Source organism: Malus domestica, chromosome 13, assembly GCF_042453785.1.
Source record: "Malus domestica chromosome 13, GDT2T_hap1".
NCBI lineage: Eukaryota > Viridiplantae > Streptophyta > Magnoliopsida > Rosales > Rosaceae > Malus > Malus domestica.
The window spans coordinates 13,914,650-13,932,908 of NC_091673.1; the positions used below are offsets into that span (position 1 = coordinate 13,914,650).

The following is an 18,259-nucleotide window of genomic DNA, read 5'->3' on the forward strand; positions in this document are numbered from 1 at the left end:
GCCTAGGTGGCGCTAGTTGGGGATTTGTAGAACAGTGATATAATTCAAATCATAACAAGAACAGCAGCATATCACAGCATTACGTTGTACCAAAAACTATGGTCATATGAGCAAATTTAGGCTTTTATTCTCTCTGGTACAAGCTACTATTGGAATCCCACATTGGTGGGTGCAAAAGAAAATAATGGGTTTAAATATGATTACCCTACTCTAACTAATACCGAGATCTTTTGTGGTAAAACTCCACACCTGACAGATTAGGCAGGTAGTAAAGTTGGGAACAGTATCAATGTTATTAGAGTGAGGCTCTCCCGGGCCTGTCAATCTAAAATTTTTTAATATGGTATTAGAGCCAAGGTTCGGGCCCCACTCAAATCAATGAACTTGTCACCAAGAACAAGCCAGGACTATTAACAGAGAGCCACTCAAATCAATGAACTTGTCACCAAGAACAAGCCAGGACTATTAACAGAGAGCCACTCAAATCAATGAACTTGTCACCAAGAACAAGCCAGGACTATTAACAGAGAGCCAGCCTCTAAGTTTCATTGAAAACAAGTCTGGACTCTTAGCATAGAGCCGACCTGAGTTTCAATTGACGATGTGTGGATCTTCACGTGTGAACCACTAAATGGGATTACACGTGAGGATGAGTGTTGGAATCCCACATAAGTGGGTGCAAAAGAAAATAATGGATTTAAATATGATTACCCTACTCTAACCAAATGGCATGCAAACACTTCACAAATGCTGGAGTTTGATCAACAAGTATGCTGTGCCTCATCACTCCATACAACCCAACTCAGTGCTGTTCAGAAAACTCGCAAAATCGGTACCACTGTCAGAAACACACGTCGTTCCATTAACATAGCAAAGACTACAAGAAAAGACGGGCAAGGTTTGGGACAGCGGTGGAAGAGCCACAGTCCTTCATCGACGAAGCTTTGCAAAGCAAACTAGTTATAAGGAAGTCTGAATCCAACGGGGGATTGAACAGCCTATACTTGGACGAAACGAAATGTACATATAAAATCAAATGTGGTCAAATTTCAGGTAAACAGGGTTTTGTAAAAATAGGCTACTATGTACATTTAAGAAGTAAAATTTACAGCAAATGGTGGATGACAAAGGACCGAAGCTCTCCACCTTCAAATTCCGGGACTCCTCCGGGGTTTGGCAAAATCATGATCCAAGAAGGGCTGGGGCGTCTGAGCATGCTGCATGCCTGCCAATCCCAGCACTACGACACCTTCAGCGAACAGCCTCATTGAATCAACCCACTATAGCTGCTCCTGGACCGCAAGAAAAAGATAGGGTTAATCATGCTCGTTTAAACAGATATTGGCACCTAAAGATCAACCAACTCCATCAACATTACAAACACAAACAATCGTATGGACTCTGGAAGTGTTACGAGTGTCTAGGGTGAAAGAGTTGTGTTCAAGCATATAATAGTTGGTGAAGTTAGGTTCAAATTTAACTAATTACTATCACAGAAAATAGCTTTCAAATTAATAAATCAATACCTTTATTCACAAGCAATCTTGGTGTCAAAGCTACTGAGGCAGATTGAAAATGCCTGGAATGCTGATATTGGATACCGGTAATCCATGGTAAATAAATCCTTGCCAACTTTCCCAAATTGGAGGATGATCTTCTCGTGTTCTGGTCCTGCGGGTCCATTTTCTGGAGAAGCCACCAACTGAAAGTTTTTCACTGAAGCAACTGTTACTCGTCCATGAAAGTTCAAACACCAACACTGAAGTTGCTCATGCCACCGAGGAGACTTGTTTCTTAACACCAGCACCCCATCTTTCTGTCTGGCCAAAGGCCCTGACAGGAAACTCTCCACGCGGTTTGATTTCGATCGGAAAAATGGGAGGGATGGAAATAATTCTGCATTATTATGTGAAAACTCTGCCTGTGTGGTGGCCACTCCTCCAGGTTCAACTGAAGAGGATGGAATCGAATCCATGGTACACTGCATTCTCCTTGGACCCCTGCTTATAAATATTTTCTTTAGTATCCTCAGTTTGTAAAAAAGAAAATGCACCCTAAGTGTACCGAAAACATTATGATCACACACAATGTTGTTGTGAGTATTGCGAAGAATTATAGGAAAAAAAATGAAAGCATCACCTATGCAGATGGAATACTAGATCTAGATGTACTCTTATAATTTCATTTCTAAAGTATGGTTCAATAACTTGTCATAGAAGCATAAATTTTACCTGGAGCCCATCATATTTAGTTCATACTGGATTTGAGCCACTGGATAGTTGCCAGCAGGGACCCTAGGGGAAACTTGTTTCAAATTGACAAGCCTAGTGGAGCGGCTTTTTGCAATCTTGTCTCCCAAATGACTCGGCTGCCCATCAAAGATTGTGAACTTTGTTCCCAAAAAGTTTGATCTTCACAGAGAGAGGGGGGAAAGTGTGTCAACAATTATGTTCATGGGGAACAAGAAAAAAGTTAAATCATATACATCTTTCAGCACACCTCAGTTTCCCGATATAGTTACTGCTCCCCTTAGACATATTATCAACATGTAGTGAGACGACATAATCAGTGCAGGTGGGGCGTTTAAACTTTCGCGCAGCAAGTAAGAACTTTCCTTCGTCAGTTAGAGCTGCCATTGACACCAGACAAACAAAACAGTTAACAAAAACTTATAGCTGAATGAGGAAACCAGAAGAGGACAGGTCCACTATTTACAGAAAGCAAAATTGATTTCTTAAGAGAGGAATCAATACCTACAAGACCTAACAAAAAATTAGAGCAAATATGGAAAATCTACATCTTTGAAAGACAACCTAGAAAAGTTTCACGTAATTCAAAATGTACTCAAAACAATGGAACTTCCTTTTTCGGTTAGAAAATGCTCACCATGGGTCAAACCAAGAAAAAGATAATATGTTTGGGTGGAACGGTTCCGTTTGATAAAGCATCGGACGAGGTCATCCCTCGGACCAGGCTGCAACCAGAAAAGAAAAACATATACTGAGCATATGTACAACGGCGATTACGAAGGTAGTAAACAATAAATCAAAAAATTGGAAAACCCAAGATTTTCCAACCCGAAAATCCAACATAATTAGAATTCGGAACATGATTCACATGATCTTACACCCTTCCACTCGCCTATTAATCCATTTACACTACATGGTAACTAAAGACTAAAAATTGCAATTTTAGCCACTTAAAGCTAGAGGTGGCAAATAAACCCATATGGTTGTTAATGGGTAGCCGTTAAGACCCGTTTAATTTGATATCACCATGATATAGAGGTGAGATTGGTAGTGGTGATGATAGTCATTAACAACCCAATGGGTTGATTTGCCACCTCTACTTATTGGCTAGAAATTTGCTTTCCAAACATTACAACGACTGAAAATTTGGCTAAATTTGCATGTAAGGGCCAAGAATTATGCTAAAAGTTTCACTCCAAATTCCAATCACACTCCAGAAGCATCCCAAACAAATCAAGTAATGAAATTTCGACCGAAACCCAATTGTAATGCAGTCATAATCAATAAATCAATAAAATTTGCACCCTAAATGTAAATATTGGACACAGACTCAAACAATTAGAGAAGAAAAAGAACTCAATCAATATAAAGTTTTTCCTTTTTTTCCTAGAGAGAGGGGGGAGAGAGCGAGACCTGCTTGACGGAGATGGGGAAGGTCAGCTTCCCAGAGAGCTCTGGCGCCTTGACGATCTCCTTGGTAAGGTGCCTCCAACTCCGGCAGACACCGGCGCAGGCGACCACGCTCTTCCGCAGCGGCCAAGCGTCCTCGGAAGCCTCGATTCTAACCAGCACCTCTCTGAGCAACTCCTGAGGCATCTGAGCCCAGCATACCTGAATCAACGGCTCCCCCACCGCCTCGCCGGCCGGCCTCCCCGCCGAAACCTGCACCACCCGCTGCGACCGCGAGAACCTGATGTCCTGGATTAAACTCCTTATCGACATTTCCCAACTGATTCAAACTCCAGGACAAAGAAGAAGACGATGAGATGAGAAATTGGACTTGGATTTCAAATGGAGGATGTGGGAATTTTGAACAAGAATCCAGCGGGCAGAGCACCTTAGGCGTATTTTTTCATAATTTTTCTCAGTTATCTTATACTGTTTCTAATTTGTTGTTTGGTGAGTGGGAAAAGCTTTTGTTTTTCTTTTCTGGGGTCCATATTATTATACTCTCTAATTATTATTATTATTTTTTTTTGGGTGGTGGGGGGCGGGGGATTTTATAATTTAATTATTCAAAATTGTTCAACAAAAAATGAAATCTGTGAAATGGAAAACGTGATTTTGTTTTATATTCTTCCTGATGTGGGAAAAAAATGGATTAGGCAATGTCAACCATATTTTTATCATGTCACAAATAATTTTCTTTTATATAACATGCACCTTTCAATTTCTCTTTTTCTTTTATTTATCCAAGTATACGTATGTGAATTTTTGGTGTAACCGTCATAACCAACATGTTACAAACTACTTATGTTAGAATGCATATTTTATTTAGGGACAGTGGTACGTACACCAAATTCATGTACCAATTAATGTAGCACATTCGACATCATATAAATTTCAAATTCCAACTTAAATTGAAGTATCAATTGGCTTTGTGCCATACTATTTGATGCACAAATTTAAAGTGAAATTTTTTGTGACTCGCATTATTCTTTATTTATTAAAATCATACTCTTAAATATAAAATTTTGTTTACCATTATGTAATAAAGGAATTAGTAACATCAAATGATAGCACTTGTACTCTAATTTTATTCCAAAAATGAATGGATGTTTAATTAGGTTGGACTTCAGCGGTAGGTAAGATTATTGAAGTCCAATCAATTTAACCAAACTAATTCACCAAATTAAGTGCTATCTAATCTAATCTAATCGGATTTGGTTAACTTTGGTTTGGTGTTTGAATAAATAATCAGTATGTTTTAATTTGGGGAAATTTGTTTCAATGCAAATTAGTTGATTTCCTTCCTACTTTAATGTTAATGAAGAATATCTTCCCCCTAAAGAAAAAAATTAATTACATTTTCCCCGTTTGTAAGACCATCTCCAGTAATACTAATTAATTTTTTTATTATTGTAGCTAGCTAAATGAATTAAATGTTGTCACTTAATATTTACGGTTTAGTGATATTCCTCTTCATTTGTAAGTGAAGGGTCTTATGTTCGATTCTCGCTAAAGACGAATTTGAATCACATTATTGTTAGTCCATTGTGAAGTTATACCCAATCCCTCCCCTTAGTGTAAATACAATCGTTTATTCAAAAAAAATCAAATGTTAATTTGGGTTTCACCAATTTCAGCAATACTAGCTATTTTAGCTTAAGTTAATGTAGTATTATATTTTTTTCAAAACTTGACAACCAGACCCCATTTTCTTCTCTCGAAACCCACAAACAATCTAATTTTATAGTTTTTAGATATTTAGCAAAAAATTAACGATCTCTACTCATAACAAAGTCTAAAATATTGATGATATCAGAAATATCGATAGTCTAAAAATATGAAAATTTCGATAAAAATATCGGGATATTATTGATATCGATAAAAATTGAATAAAAACCACGGAAATTGTAAGAAAAACTTGGTAATTTTTATTGAAACTTTGTAGGATGTTTATTTAGTCAATTATCTATTAGTTTATCATAAAAAATTGGAAGGAAATGCATTGCATGATGAATTTAACTGATTTAAGTTGATTATATAGCGAGCTGGCAAACATTGTGAGTGTAGAAAATATGTAGTAATTAATGAAAGAAGTTTAAACACATCATAATCATTTATATATAATGAATTAGTACAATATTTTACACTTTATACATTGCATGATAAGATACATGAGTGACTTAATACCACATAGAGTTCCTATCAAAGTCTAAAATATCGATGATATTGGAAACATCGGTAGTCCAAAAACACGGAAATTTCGAAGGAAATATCGGGATAATATTGATATTTTAGACCTTGCTCCTAACTATATAAGATAGCTAGTCATTTACCTAGCCCGTTGGAGCTTGATTTTTCTGCATTTTTTTGTTAAAGCAGCCAAAAGGCCTCATTTAGCCAGGGTGTTGAAAATACTCTAAGCAAGACAAAGCCTAACCCATATTTCAACTAATAATTTGGTCTCCAACCAAATAATAATAATAATAATATGGTCTAATAGCCTCATTTAATTCAGTTGCTGCCTGGTGAAAATGCAATTCAAGAAGTCAGATGGAAATTTTCAAATTCAATTCGTACTTTATACATCTTGTTAAGTTCCTTGAAAATGAAATCCGCAAGCTCGGTCAGGCGATAAAATCTTAGGCAAGATTATCGTGAGAAAGTCGTAAGTAAGGTTGTCACATGGCGCGGAGAGACACAACGCCCAAAATGGATATATAATCACAGTCTAACTCGATGGGCGGAGCCGCGGATAGCACAAAGTTGCCGGCTGATCAAGTAGGTGGAATCTATGCAATATAAAACAATTTCTACAGACTAATCCACAAATTGGCTTTCCCTTGCTCTTTATACACACAAGAATTTTTGTTTTCTTGCAAAAGTAGCATCCGAAATTTACGTACTCTACGAGTGTGACAGCCCTTATTTTTGTTTTTCATATTACCTAGGACCCTAGTACAAATTCTGACGGGAATCTCTAACCTAAATTCCATATTTTATCTTATTGTTTAATTTCTTTTTATGAATTTTAAACTCGACCTTTGTTCTCACGGGAACAACTTACATAGAATGAATTCATCACATCTTTAGCACCTCGGTCCAATACGGATTGTCACGTAAGAAAAAACTTACGCACGGCAAAGCATATTGTTACGTCGAAATCTCATGAACCAGGGAACTAGTTCTATGTAAGTTCTCTCCACAAAAGACTTAAAACGGAAAACAGAGTTCGTAAAGATAAAGGGATGAAACAAAAGGAAACACATGAGGGGAAGAAAAAAAACATGTGTAAATGAAGACACTTGAATTGGAGAGGAACACGTAGTTTGTCGGTTGTTAAACGGAGACGCTTGAAATCAGAAACCACCAGACAAACAAACTGGCAAATGCTAATGCTTTGAGACACATATGAGATCCCCTTTGGGAGGAGCCAAACCTGATGTGAAGAGGAACAAAATTGACCTTTTTCTCCCATGAGAGGATTTAGGATTTAGGATTTACACAAAGGTTTGTATTTTACTCTTGTTTAAGAATATTACATTAGAGACATCTGCAAATCACAGTCAGATGCAAAAACAGGTCATTACGATCACAAAAAGAAAAAGTTACAAAAACAGGTCATTACAATCACAAAAAAAAAAAGTTTCTAACACGTCAAATTGTGATTTGTCCACAACATAAAGGGGTGTTGATACCCTCAAAAACCACCCACTCTTCATTTATTTGCTCACAAAAAAAAGTGAGAGCCCCACATAACAATTGGTAGGATTAGGAAAGTGACACTCCCCAACTTTTTAAATGGGGGCACTATTGCAAAAAGAGGATGCCAGTCTTATTAATCACATGACCAGCATGATATTCTCAAAGCATCCTTCACCTACACCTACATCAGCCTTAAATCATCTTTCAATCACTTGGTATAGAATTTAAGGAATTCTTATTGACACTCCAAAAAATTCACCATGCACTCTCTGAGACGCAACTTCTCCTGTGTGTTTTCCCAAGTGAAAAACACAGGATAAATTTTTTAGAATGTAAATAATTGCTCCTGCAAGTTGTACTGATAAAGATGTTGATTAACAATTTCTTGTTCCAATAAACAAATGAAAGCATCAAATTAAAGAGATCCAAGACATGATTAGCATTTCTAGGTAATTCTTTTATCTTGATATCTAGACATGCTTTTGGAAACAAGATCCATCACACACCTAAGAATAGGGACGGCCATAATTTAGCATTACTTTAACTGACATGCCATTATATCTAAAGAATCAAAATATCTAGAATATAATTATGGCATATTTGTCGATTTGTTCCCAAACTTATATATAGCTATCCATTTCCTCTTTGAACTTTAATTTTAACCGAGTAACCCCTAAACTTTTGTAAATAACCAAATCTTCCCTTGATGCTAGATTTTCAAAAAATTTCATCCAATTTTCCATTCATTTTGATCACGCAGACAACACATGACAATTGTATGAGGGCAAAAAGAATGAAAAATTGGATGAAATTGGTTATTTATAAAATTTTAGGGGCGTAATCGATGAAAGTTAAAGTTCAAGGGGAAAATTGGCCAATTATAAAAGTTCAGGAGCGTAATTAGCTAAAATTAAAATTCAAGGAGAAAATTGGCAGCTCCATACAAATTCATGGGGTGGGGGAAATTGACAAATACCTCTATAATTAAGCAAGATATTTAAAAATATCGTACCACAATAACAAGAAGCAGCCTAAATCTGTTGCTGTCACAGACGTCTTGTGCTGTCTGCTGTTATCACGGATTAGGCCTGTGCGTCTTTCATTGCATAAATGTCAAATGGAAACTTACCAGGGCCCCACCAACTGAGAATTCCCACTTAATTTCAGATTGAATTGGAGCAACATGTCTCCATCTCCACCAAACTTTCCATACCCACAGGCCCACGGGAGAGGAAAAAAAACCGATGAGGTGAAATGTTTCTCCATGTAACAGATCGAAGAGTGTACAGAAGAATTGTAGTAAAAGGAAGACGATATTAACGAAACTAATGTAACACAAAGAATATTGCATCAATTAAAACATTCCAAGCAGTCATATTTACAAATTCAAGAGTAGCATTTGTTCGACGGAAACTTAGGACAGCATGCACAGCAAGTGATATACAAACATGGTTCAGTGTTGACTATTATGTAGAGGCCTAGAATGAACATTTTAATGATGAGTTTAGTCAATTTCGAAATGAAACCTAAGTCCTAGCCTCAAGTATTAGGTCAAAATTAAACCTTAACCGAGGCAAAAATTCCTACCAGGACTCCTATATAACGGGAACGCTGCCAGTTTTCTGTTGCATGGTCCCCAATGATTGTCCTACAAAACCAATGAAACTGTCTGGGTGAAGGATTTATTTACCATTGTGGAAGTAGTTACAGAACAAACAAGTATGATCGAATCTAATGTACGCTTCTAACGAAACACTAGACTAAACATCTTACAAAGGATTCAAGAATACCTGAGTTACCCGCAAAAGAATAAGGTTTTGAAAGAATTTTGCTTCTTGCTAAACCAACGCCAGCCACCTGAGGCCTTGGAACATTATCCACAGGAAACTGATTTGAGAAATCACCATCAGGCAGGCAACCTATTGAGTTCTCCAAACAAACTTCTGAATTTTGTGCGAGAATTTGGTCAGGTTTCCGCAAAGAAGGCAAAGGTTGTGAGTCTCTCTGTTTTACAATAAGTAATTATATCTCAGAGTAGCTGCCTGTCACTAAAAAGTTTGATGGAAAAAGGAGAGGGGAGACAATTTTGCGTATCTTGTTTTGATACTCATTTAACACCTTAATACTAGTGACTCACCATGTCACCACAAAGCTCCTCAGTTGATGCCATTGCCTCATGGTATAGATGACTAAGATCTGATCGGAGCCGATTGCCTCTTTGAGAGTAATATACTTTAGTAGCCAGGGGAAGAGGACAATCTGATTAACACAAAACTCTTTGTCAAATAGTGTGAGCAGAGAGCACGTACAGTAGATTATTGGGAAAGAATGGTCATCAGGATAAACTTTCCCAAGAAGTTGATTGAAGTTCAAAATGTACATATGATGATCCATCTTTAATCCAAGACCTTATTGTTAATCTTTGCATCGAAAGTAAAAGAACTGACCAAACGGACACTATTATTAGCATACCTTTAATTGGCAGGCAGCAGTCAAGGGCTTGCCCGGACTTCTTATATTTAAGAGCAGAAATGGCTCCTTTTGGAGAATCCCTATCTGCACACATTCAAGAAATACATACCTAGTGAATACACCATAAATTTAGAAGCAACTAGAGAATCAATAAAGTTTTAGTTACGCCAGAGGTGATAGTTACCATATTTATGCATATATAAAATAATGAAACAATGAAATCCATTTGTAGTTTATTCCCTATTTCAGTTCTTCGTTTCCTCTAGGGTGTGGGGTGGAAATCAAAAAGTTCTTTGAATTAATGCGTAATGAGAATCAAACATCAAAATCAATTATATCCAACTTCTCATACTATGAAAAATGGTTGCGATATACTCATTCCCAAGTAATGAGGATAGCTATACATGAAAAGTTATAAATGCAAAGACCCTCTATTTTAAATTTTAAGAGTAGGGAGGATTTAAAAGTATAATATAAAATACAGTGATTGGATATTCGATAATTGACAAGCTACATAAAAATGTAATATAAAAATTCCAAGAATTAAAGATCCTCACAAGGATATGCATCCTCAGTACTTGCAAGTTTTGATACAGCAGATGCTGTTCCTATATCATCTGATAGTGGCAGCTGATGACCTGGTATCCTACAAGTGGGGAAAAAGGCATTTTGCATCATTTAATGGAAAAGAGAGACAAATATCTAACAGCATATAAAGGCTTCTTCTATAATAAATACAAAAATAAAAAATAAAAAGAAATAGATCAACTGAACATTTCCAATAAGCCATTGCATTTGACTTATATAAAGGATGCAAGAATGTATCCCACTTTTGAAACTTTGCAATGTCACCCTACCCACCATTGGTAGGTAGCTAATAAACAAAAATAAATAAAGATTAAAAAATTTGCAATTTAAGGCATCAACAAAAGTAGCAACTCGGCCCTTATCTCTAGAAGAAGCCAAAGGAAGCACAGGTTCAGGAACGATTAAAAGAAGAATTCACCTAGATCACATTCCTAAGCGCACATTGTCTAGACATTATTCTAACCCCACTACAGGAAATATGTCAAAAGCCACTAAAAGTCCATTTCTCTAAATTGCTCCAGAAACACAATGCACAAGTACTCAAAATCCTTAAAAGAGGGAAAGAAAATTGACTGTGGTTCTTGGCCGTGCATAAGATCAGAGGAACTAGGGAAGCAAAAGAAACTGACTAAAGGAAAACAGTGAGAACAGTAATGTGCAATATATGTTCAAAGTTCAAATAGAGACTTTTTAGGTACTTAAGATATGTATATATAATCATAATGCAAAGATGATTAATGGTTACAAGAATAAAAAACATACATTTTAAATCGTTTTGTCGGTGGAAGGGTCACAGATGTTGAGCCATTGGTATTTCCTGGACTAACTCCAGAACCATCCATCATGTACGTTGCGTCCGCATAAGCTGAATTCACTGTATGAAATGGTACATAATTGAACAAATCTTTATGCAGAATAGCTGTATAATAATTTATTTTATTGCTTTATTTGGGAGATCTTTTTTGCACTCTGAAAAAGTCATTATGCACTCCTCCCTAGTGAAGAAAATAAAGGAGGGAAGAGTGCAGATTTGAGCAAATCAACTTAAGAAAGTGACATTGCTAGATGATACCAAGAATAGAACTAAACTCCAGGGAGAATCTTATATATACACACAATCTGCAATACGCCAAATACTTCACATACCAGGCCCTAAGTTATAGCCTGATTAATTTGTTGAGGAACATGATTTAAATGCCAAATTGTACCCTAATGGTGAAAAAGTAACAAGTGGGGAAAGGAAAGGAAAAACGTGATAAAACAAAGCAGAATTTTGAAATGAGGAAAGTCAAGATATCAAATTGAAGACAAGAATAAGCGCAAGAAAGAGTTACTTTTTGCCTCCATAAAAGAGCCAGGATTCATTCCAATTTGCCCATCCAACTGGAATTGTGACACAGAGTTATCGTCTGCATCTACAGATTCAGATCGTTCTAGCTCTCCAACTAAAGCGGACTGGTCTAGAAAAGGTTAAGAACCATTGAATTGTTACGCAATTAGAAAACGGTATCCTCTGATTCAGAAAAAAAAAATACCACCAAGATGCTACTTGCAGAACACTCAGAAAATTGTGTTAACATAATAACTGCTATTAACTCTTCCATAACACTTTACTACACTTTGGTTCAAGTAGAAATGAATAAGAGAAATGAGATGAGGCATCAGTAAGAAATGTAAGAAAGAACAAGGAAACACTAAACTTTACTATTAAAATAAATAAAAAGAAGGAGTGAGCTAGGTCTAGAAATGGCTGCTGTAGCCAAATCCTATTGGGATTTTCCTTTCTAATATAGTTGGTGGACTTCTTATCCACTTATGTGTATTTCTCTATTCTTTAATAAAATTGTTTCTTCTCAAAAAGAAAATAAATAAATAAAAAGAAGGATACTAGCATGAGCAGTTGATGACTTTTTCCTCTCCTTCCTTGGAGGCTTCCTTTGCCCCATACTTCCATCAAGCTCCAAAGTAGTTTCCTGCGTAGAATTTAATAACCTGCAAAGTTCTGAAAATTTCGGGCTATTTCAGCACCAGGCTAAACCAGCAGACTTAAAGAGTTAGGAAGGAACCAATTAGCAAACACTACATGCAGTCCAATAAACATGGATAAGGTCTCTGCCACATTGAGAGATCCTAGATTGGAACGTGAATATTCATGCAACACATTTTTTCTCCATCAAGCATGCAACACATTTTTTTTCTCCATCAAGCATGCAACACACCACATACAAACATTTGAGCAATAAATATTGTGAAGAGAACTACTTCACATCCAAAGGTTTCCATTGGGTGCTAGCATCGAGTACTTTTTTACATGGTAGCATGCTTCAAATTATAACGCGCAAGAATACTGCGCTGACACACATACACATATAACAAGGGGGAAAAAACATGTGTGTCTGCATATAAAAGGTTTAAGTAACACAAAAAAAACTATTTGAAGGAAATAACAGAAAAAAGGACCTCCAAACCTGCATGAGCTGCATACTGACTGGCCTTGACCGGTTTTTTACAAGCATTGCAACATACCTTCACAGTATGTTAAATAATCAAATTGGATAGAGGTTATGCATAGAGATATAACCACACAAACACATAGATATAAACAATTACACAGATCAGTTAGGTAAAGTTAGGTACCTTTTTTTATTTTATTTTTACTTAAAGTAGATAAGTTATATAAAACGCAAAAGTATTCATATCTAACACAATCCATCTAGTAAAGGCACCTTGTGCATAATCAAAATATCATGTTTTTTTTTTTTTTTTTTTTTGAAGATTCTACCATGGCATTTTGATACTTAATAGACCATAGAGAGACAAAAGGCGCAACTTTAAGTACTTTTGTCCCTTCGGGATCAGATAAAGATTTTAGTCATTATATGCATTCACATAAATACTTGGAGTAACAGTGTCTTCAAATTATAGAAGCAGAGGTCTTATAGTTGCCACAAACACTCTCACAGGCTAAAGTAGTCACTAATCGGGTGATGATACTTGTTTGACTTATATAAATCTAAACCTGAGAGAAATGTCTTAATTTCTCAGTCCAGTCAAGGACGGTGGATGGTAGTCCTCTCCCATCCACAAGACCTCAAACCAAGGTAAAGGCCAGATTCAACCCCTGGTCCCTGGATATAAACCCCAAGGTACTTTACCTAAATTTCTGCTAACCACAAAATCATATTCCATATTAGTTACTGTATCCAAGAAGTCATAAGGTTCCTACAGCAATCACACAGAAAACTGTATAAAGTTCCACTCAGCCTCTCACTGCACCATAATTCATATCGACTTATTTATACATAAAACGAATTATTTTTTGTTACAGACAGAGACCATAGTAATTGCTGATCATCACACTGATCCAGTGTACTCAATTTGAATTTTGATGACTTCGCGATCATTTACTTTCTTCAATGTGTTACTGCAACTATCCACTACTTGAAGTTTATTCACCCCCAGAAAATAAATTCATGTTCATTTATTAGCAAAAGAAGTCACTAGAGACTTAGATGGTTAAGGTCTCCCTTATTTCCAGTTAAGAGGAAGTTATGAGTCTTATGACCGCTATTTTATTACAAGCACACAGGTAGTAAATATAAGTTTCTAATGTTTATGACTGGAGATATAAAGAAAGTGCCAGCTTGAACAGTATTACATACGTACATGATTAGGTACAAGTTTGTTCTGTGCAAAAGCAGAAATACTCAGAATACATGGGCAAATCCATGTAATCTAAGCCTTACCAAATGTAGAGGATCATCCATCGGCTTCAAACCAAACACATGCATATCTGCAGACCCATATGGAAATCATTAAACAAAATTGAACCAAGAACTGTGATGCATATGCATCTGGAAAACTAAATTTTTAGAAACAGAATGAAAATAATTAAAGTTGCACATTAATCTGCTAAAGTTGATCAAAATGGTCTTAATTATGTTTATGGATATATAGTATTTTAATGTCGAATAAAAGATGTTCCTAGTCGATTATCATTAACCTCGTGACCGTAGAACAAGTACACTTCTTTATTAAAGCCGTGTCCGAATTAATTAAAGATATCACCTTCTTCATCAAGTAAATTAGCTTCATTTGCCTCACTTAATTCTCTGCAGATTATTTGAGCAGCAAACTTGTGATGGCCAACTCCTTCTGTACGGAGCATACAGGGAATGAGGTTAATAACAAACCAAACAGGCAACGCAATGCCGTAGACTATAGTGAGGCAGAGTGTAGAAATCCCACATAATGAACAAGACTACATGCAAAGGTCATATAGTACCTGTTATGCTCTGTGAGACATTCACGCCCGCCAGAAGCCTTGCCATGACGGCCATCCTCCCATTTCCAAGTGGACAGACCATCGAGACTCGTATATTTTGGTAGGTAACAATCAGCACTACTCACTTCCACTGTCGAAAAAATGAGTCCATGTAAAACCGTACGAACATTATCCAGCCTTGCATTACCACAGAAGAACCGAAATCACTACGCGGATTGTGAGCCTGCGAGTAAAAATAAATTCATATAGCAAGCACATTTCAAAATGCATGGCCAATTCACAATTACAAGCACGAAAGAATCCATCTTTTTTCGCAATTCAAATTAACCCGTACTCTAAACCCAAATTTAGCTAAAAATAAATAAAAAAGGGATTCATTAATGTGCGACCGCAATCCAAAACCCTATCAAAACCTTCAACCTAAAGATCAATTCGAATAAATGCTTAATCAACCACTTCAAACAATCGAAATAAAAAATAAAGCAGCCGATGAGCCTCACCTACACCTCAGTCCGTGCTCGCAAGATTCCTCCGAACAAAAGCCCTCGCAATTATCGGAAACGACACCGAATCGGAGAATCCAAATCGGCAGCAATCGAAAGTCTCCGCGAGCTCGGAGCAGGCAATGCTCGCAGTGGCGGAGCAGGAAGAGAATGCGCGAATGCGGAAACCCTAGAACGAAAGGGGAGAGAGAATTTCACTTTTCTTTTTTGTTTCTTTTTTTGGAGTGAGATTTGAAACTGGAAAACGATGATTGAGTGTAGGTGGGTTTTCTGTATTTTCCGTTTTCTGCTCCTCCGACAGACAGGGGGAGAAGAAAGGAGGGAGAGAAGAAGAGGTGGCAAAGCTGGGGACGGCCGAGAGATGTTTGTCTTTTTCCTGAATTTGTTTGGCTGCGCGTTTGAAATTATAAGCCAACTGCCGACACGTGTACCTCGGCCCCCACGGCTTTCAAACAAATATCAGGAGAAGAACCACCAGGAACAGTGGTTAGAGATAAATTTGGAGAGTTTTAACGAAAAATCCACGGTCCTGTTCACTTTAATGAAAAATCATATTTTTACACTAAAAAATCAAACCTGTTATTATTCATTTTACCCTTTATTTTGTCCTTATCGTTGAGTAGTTTTCAAATCATTTTCATTAATTTTCCTATAAATTTTAGCCCATATTCTATACGGTGCATATTGAGTTTGATTCTTGGAGTTAGTAAATCATATGATGGTGGCCAGCAGAAGGCTAAAATGCTTCTGTGAGTCTTCCGGCTTTTGAAGAGGTGGATTGTCATGCCAAAATCACCGGCTAATCTTTTTTTTAGAAAAAATAAATAAATAAATTCAAGAGAAGTACCGATACACTATTACTAAACTTTGATTTTTAGCTAACCAAGCATCAATTTTTCCATATGTTTCTGGTTAGAAATATTCTTGATCCTATTGATAACGAGTAGGACCAAATAATTCAATCAAGATAGTTGTTGAACCATACCACATAATTTCAGCAACTACAAAAGTGGCAAAAAAAGATAGCAACAATCCTATTGGGTGATGTTTTGACTCTCATGCCAATACAATAAAATATTTATAAATATTTATTTTTTTATATGCCCTTGTTTCGTTGCAGGAGATGTATGACAGTGTATTTGTGACATGTAAATTGTTCTCATAGTAATAACATTTGGTAAGCTCTTTTTTATCGTCTCCGCATTATACACAGCGCTTTTGTACCCATAATTATGTTTTTGTTTTAAAATTTGCATTGATTTATTCAATTTAAAAATAATACTAATAATAAAATAGTGCAAAGAAACAATAAGGAAGCGCAACGATTACTTCTCGTAAAACCTTTTTATCCTAGCATTGTTTTGACACCATAATTGATTGTAACATTCTTCGCGATAAATTTTACCTTCACAAAAGACCAAACTTATGTAATTGCAAAACAAAACTATCTTCATATCTTTACATATTACTCTCACTAGGTGACTGGAGCAACCTATCGAATGTCACAATTTTAACATTTTACGTTGTTTCAAAGTCTACCCAGTTTTATACATCAACGCCAACTTTTCTTTTCTTTTTTTCTTACCTTCATTTCTCTTGGGTTGAAAACCAAATTGAGTTTATTGGAATTTGAAGATGGTGGTAAACCAACCCAACAAGTATCCATACAGGCTTATTAGACATGGAGTATGGGATCCAAGCCCATTGAAGATGGTGGTAAATCAACCTTCTGGGCTGGTTAAGGCCATGGTGACGAAGTTATGTTGAATTTGGTCTTCGTGATGTTCCTCTTAGGCCCATTATGATAAGATCTAGCTTTTGGGCAATCTTATTAGTGTCATATTACAATATGTTTATATGATTAGGAAGAGGATCCTCTCTGGATTCACGTTGTCCTCATATTCTAGCAGTTTATCATACATCGTGTGGTCATTTTTCGTCAGATACTATTTATATTTAATTTTAAATAAAAAAATTAAATGATTTCTAACCGCATGATACACGATGAATGACCCCACAAAGTGAATCCGGATAGGATCCAATTCCATATGTTTATGACACTGTTATTCTCACAGTCGTTTGATTTCAGCATTATACGTGAGAGGTATAGAATAATAAAATAGTGTATTTATAGTTGGTTGGAGCAGTCCAGATGATTGACGACTACAAACATGCTACATTCAAGTGAAATTATATTTTATTATGCGATGCAAGATTTTACTTTCATGATGTGAGATAACCCTCTCAACGTACACATTTTTTACGCCTTCAGAAGCTAAAGTTGAATTATCGAAGTCTTCTTTAGGTTTGGTCGAAGAGATCGAAGCACTGGATTTTAAAATTCTGACATCATGCACAAAAAGGGGAGATAACTTTTAATCTCACGCCCCAACAATGAAAAAATTAGGAGTGTTGTCAAAGACAAGATCAACACAATAATCATGGTTAGGCATATATCCATGCTAGAAGCATAATTGGGAAACAGAATCAGTGAGAAGGGTTTTGGTTGATATAGGGTACCCCTCATGGTATACCTTGGGTAGGAAGGAAACTCATGCAAACAATGGGTCCATGCATGATGCAATGTAGTATGTACTACTATTGGTCTATTAGAAGAGAGAGACTTATATGAAAGGAGTTCACCGTTACAGTGACATCATGAGTCAGCGGCGTCATGAGTCACTAATACAAGGTTATGGGTACAACTCTCTTATCTTTGTATTAGTGGTTTGTAACACTGTGACAATTGTGAGCCCATTCCACCTAAAGCCATTCTCCCCGTCAAAAATTTCTCCAATCGAATTTTCCTTTATGTGATCTTTACACATTTTTATGATGTATCACTATATTCTAATGTGAGTATTTCTATAGCACGTTATGTGATTAATTAGTAGCGGAGTTAGATTGAGGTCAATAGCTGCTCATAACCCCAACAGCTTCCTCATCCATGAATTCTTTTTTTTTTTTTTGGTATATTTATCTTTGACCCCAACCAATGAGAGTGAACAACG

The 18,259-nt window shown here is 36.4% G+C and overlaps 2 protein-coding genes across 3 annotated transcripts; both read right to left on the minus strand.

Moving 5' to 3' along the window:
* Nucleotides 1-1,004: 1,004 nt before the first annotated feature.
* LOC103452991 (tubby-like F-box protein 3) lies at nt 1,005-4,180 on the minus strand. The gene is made up of 6 exons (XM_029091594.2): nt 3,663-4,180; nt 2,887-2,974; nt 2,500-2,629; nt 2,232-2,411; nt 1,527-2,000; nt 1,005-1,292 (listed from the first exon to the last, which is right to left on the minus strand). Exons 1-5 carry the CDS (start codon nt 3,969-3,971, stop codon nt 1,529-1,531), a joined length of 1,179 nt encoding a protein of 392 aa, XP_028947427.1. The 5' UTR covers nt 3,972-4,180; the 3' UTR covers nt 1,005-1,292; nt 1,527-1,528.
* A 4,551-nt stretch (nt 4,181-8,731) lies between these two features.
* LOC103452990 (uncharacterized) lies at nt 8,732-15,671 on the minus strand. 2 transcript variants are annotated; one of them, XR_003767902.2, is made up of 13 exons: nt 15,246-15,671; nt 14,746-14,968; nt 14,529-14,615; nt 14,207-14,253; nt 12,929-12,986; nt 12,349-12,462; nt 11,795-11,920; nt 11,223-11,334; nt 10,430-10,518; nt 9,873-9,956; nt 9,538-9,659; nt 9,191-9,343; nt 8,732-9,048 (listed from the first exon to the last, which is right to left on the minus strand). XR_003767902.2 is itself a non-coding variant. In XM_008392514.4 (13 exons), exons 2-13 carry the CDS (start codon nt 14,825-14,827, stop codon nt 8,996-8,998), a joined length of 1,188 nt encoding a protein of 395 aa, XP_008390736.2. In that variant the 5' UTR covers nt 14,828-14,968; nt 15,246-15,671; the 3' UTR covers nt 8,732-8,995. The 2 variants fall into 2 exon arrangements, 1 of the variants encoding a protein (XP_008390736.2); XM_008392514.4 differs by having other exon boundaries at nt 9,191-9,404.
* Between the last annotated feature and the right edge of the window lie 2,588 nt (nt 15,672-18,259).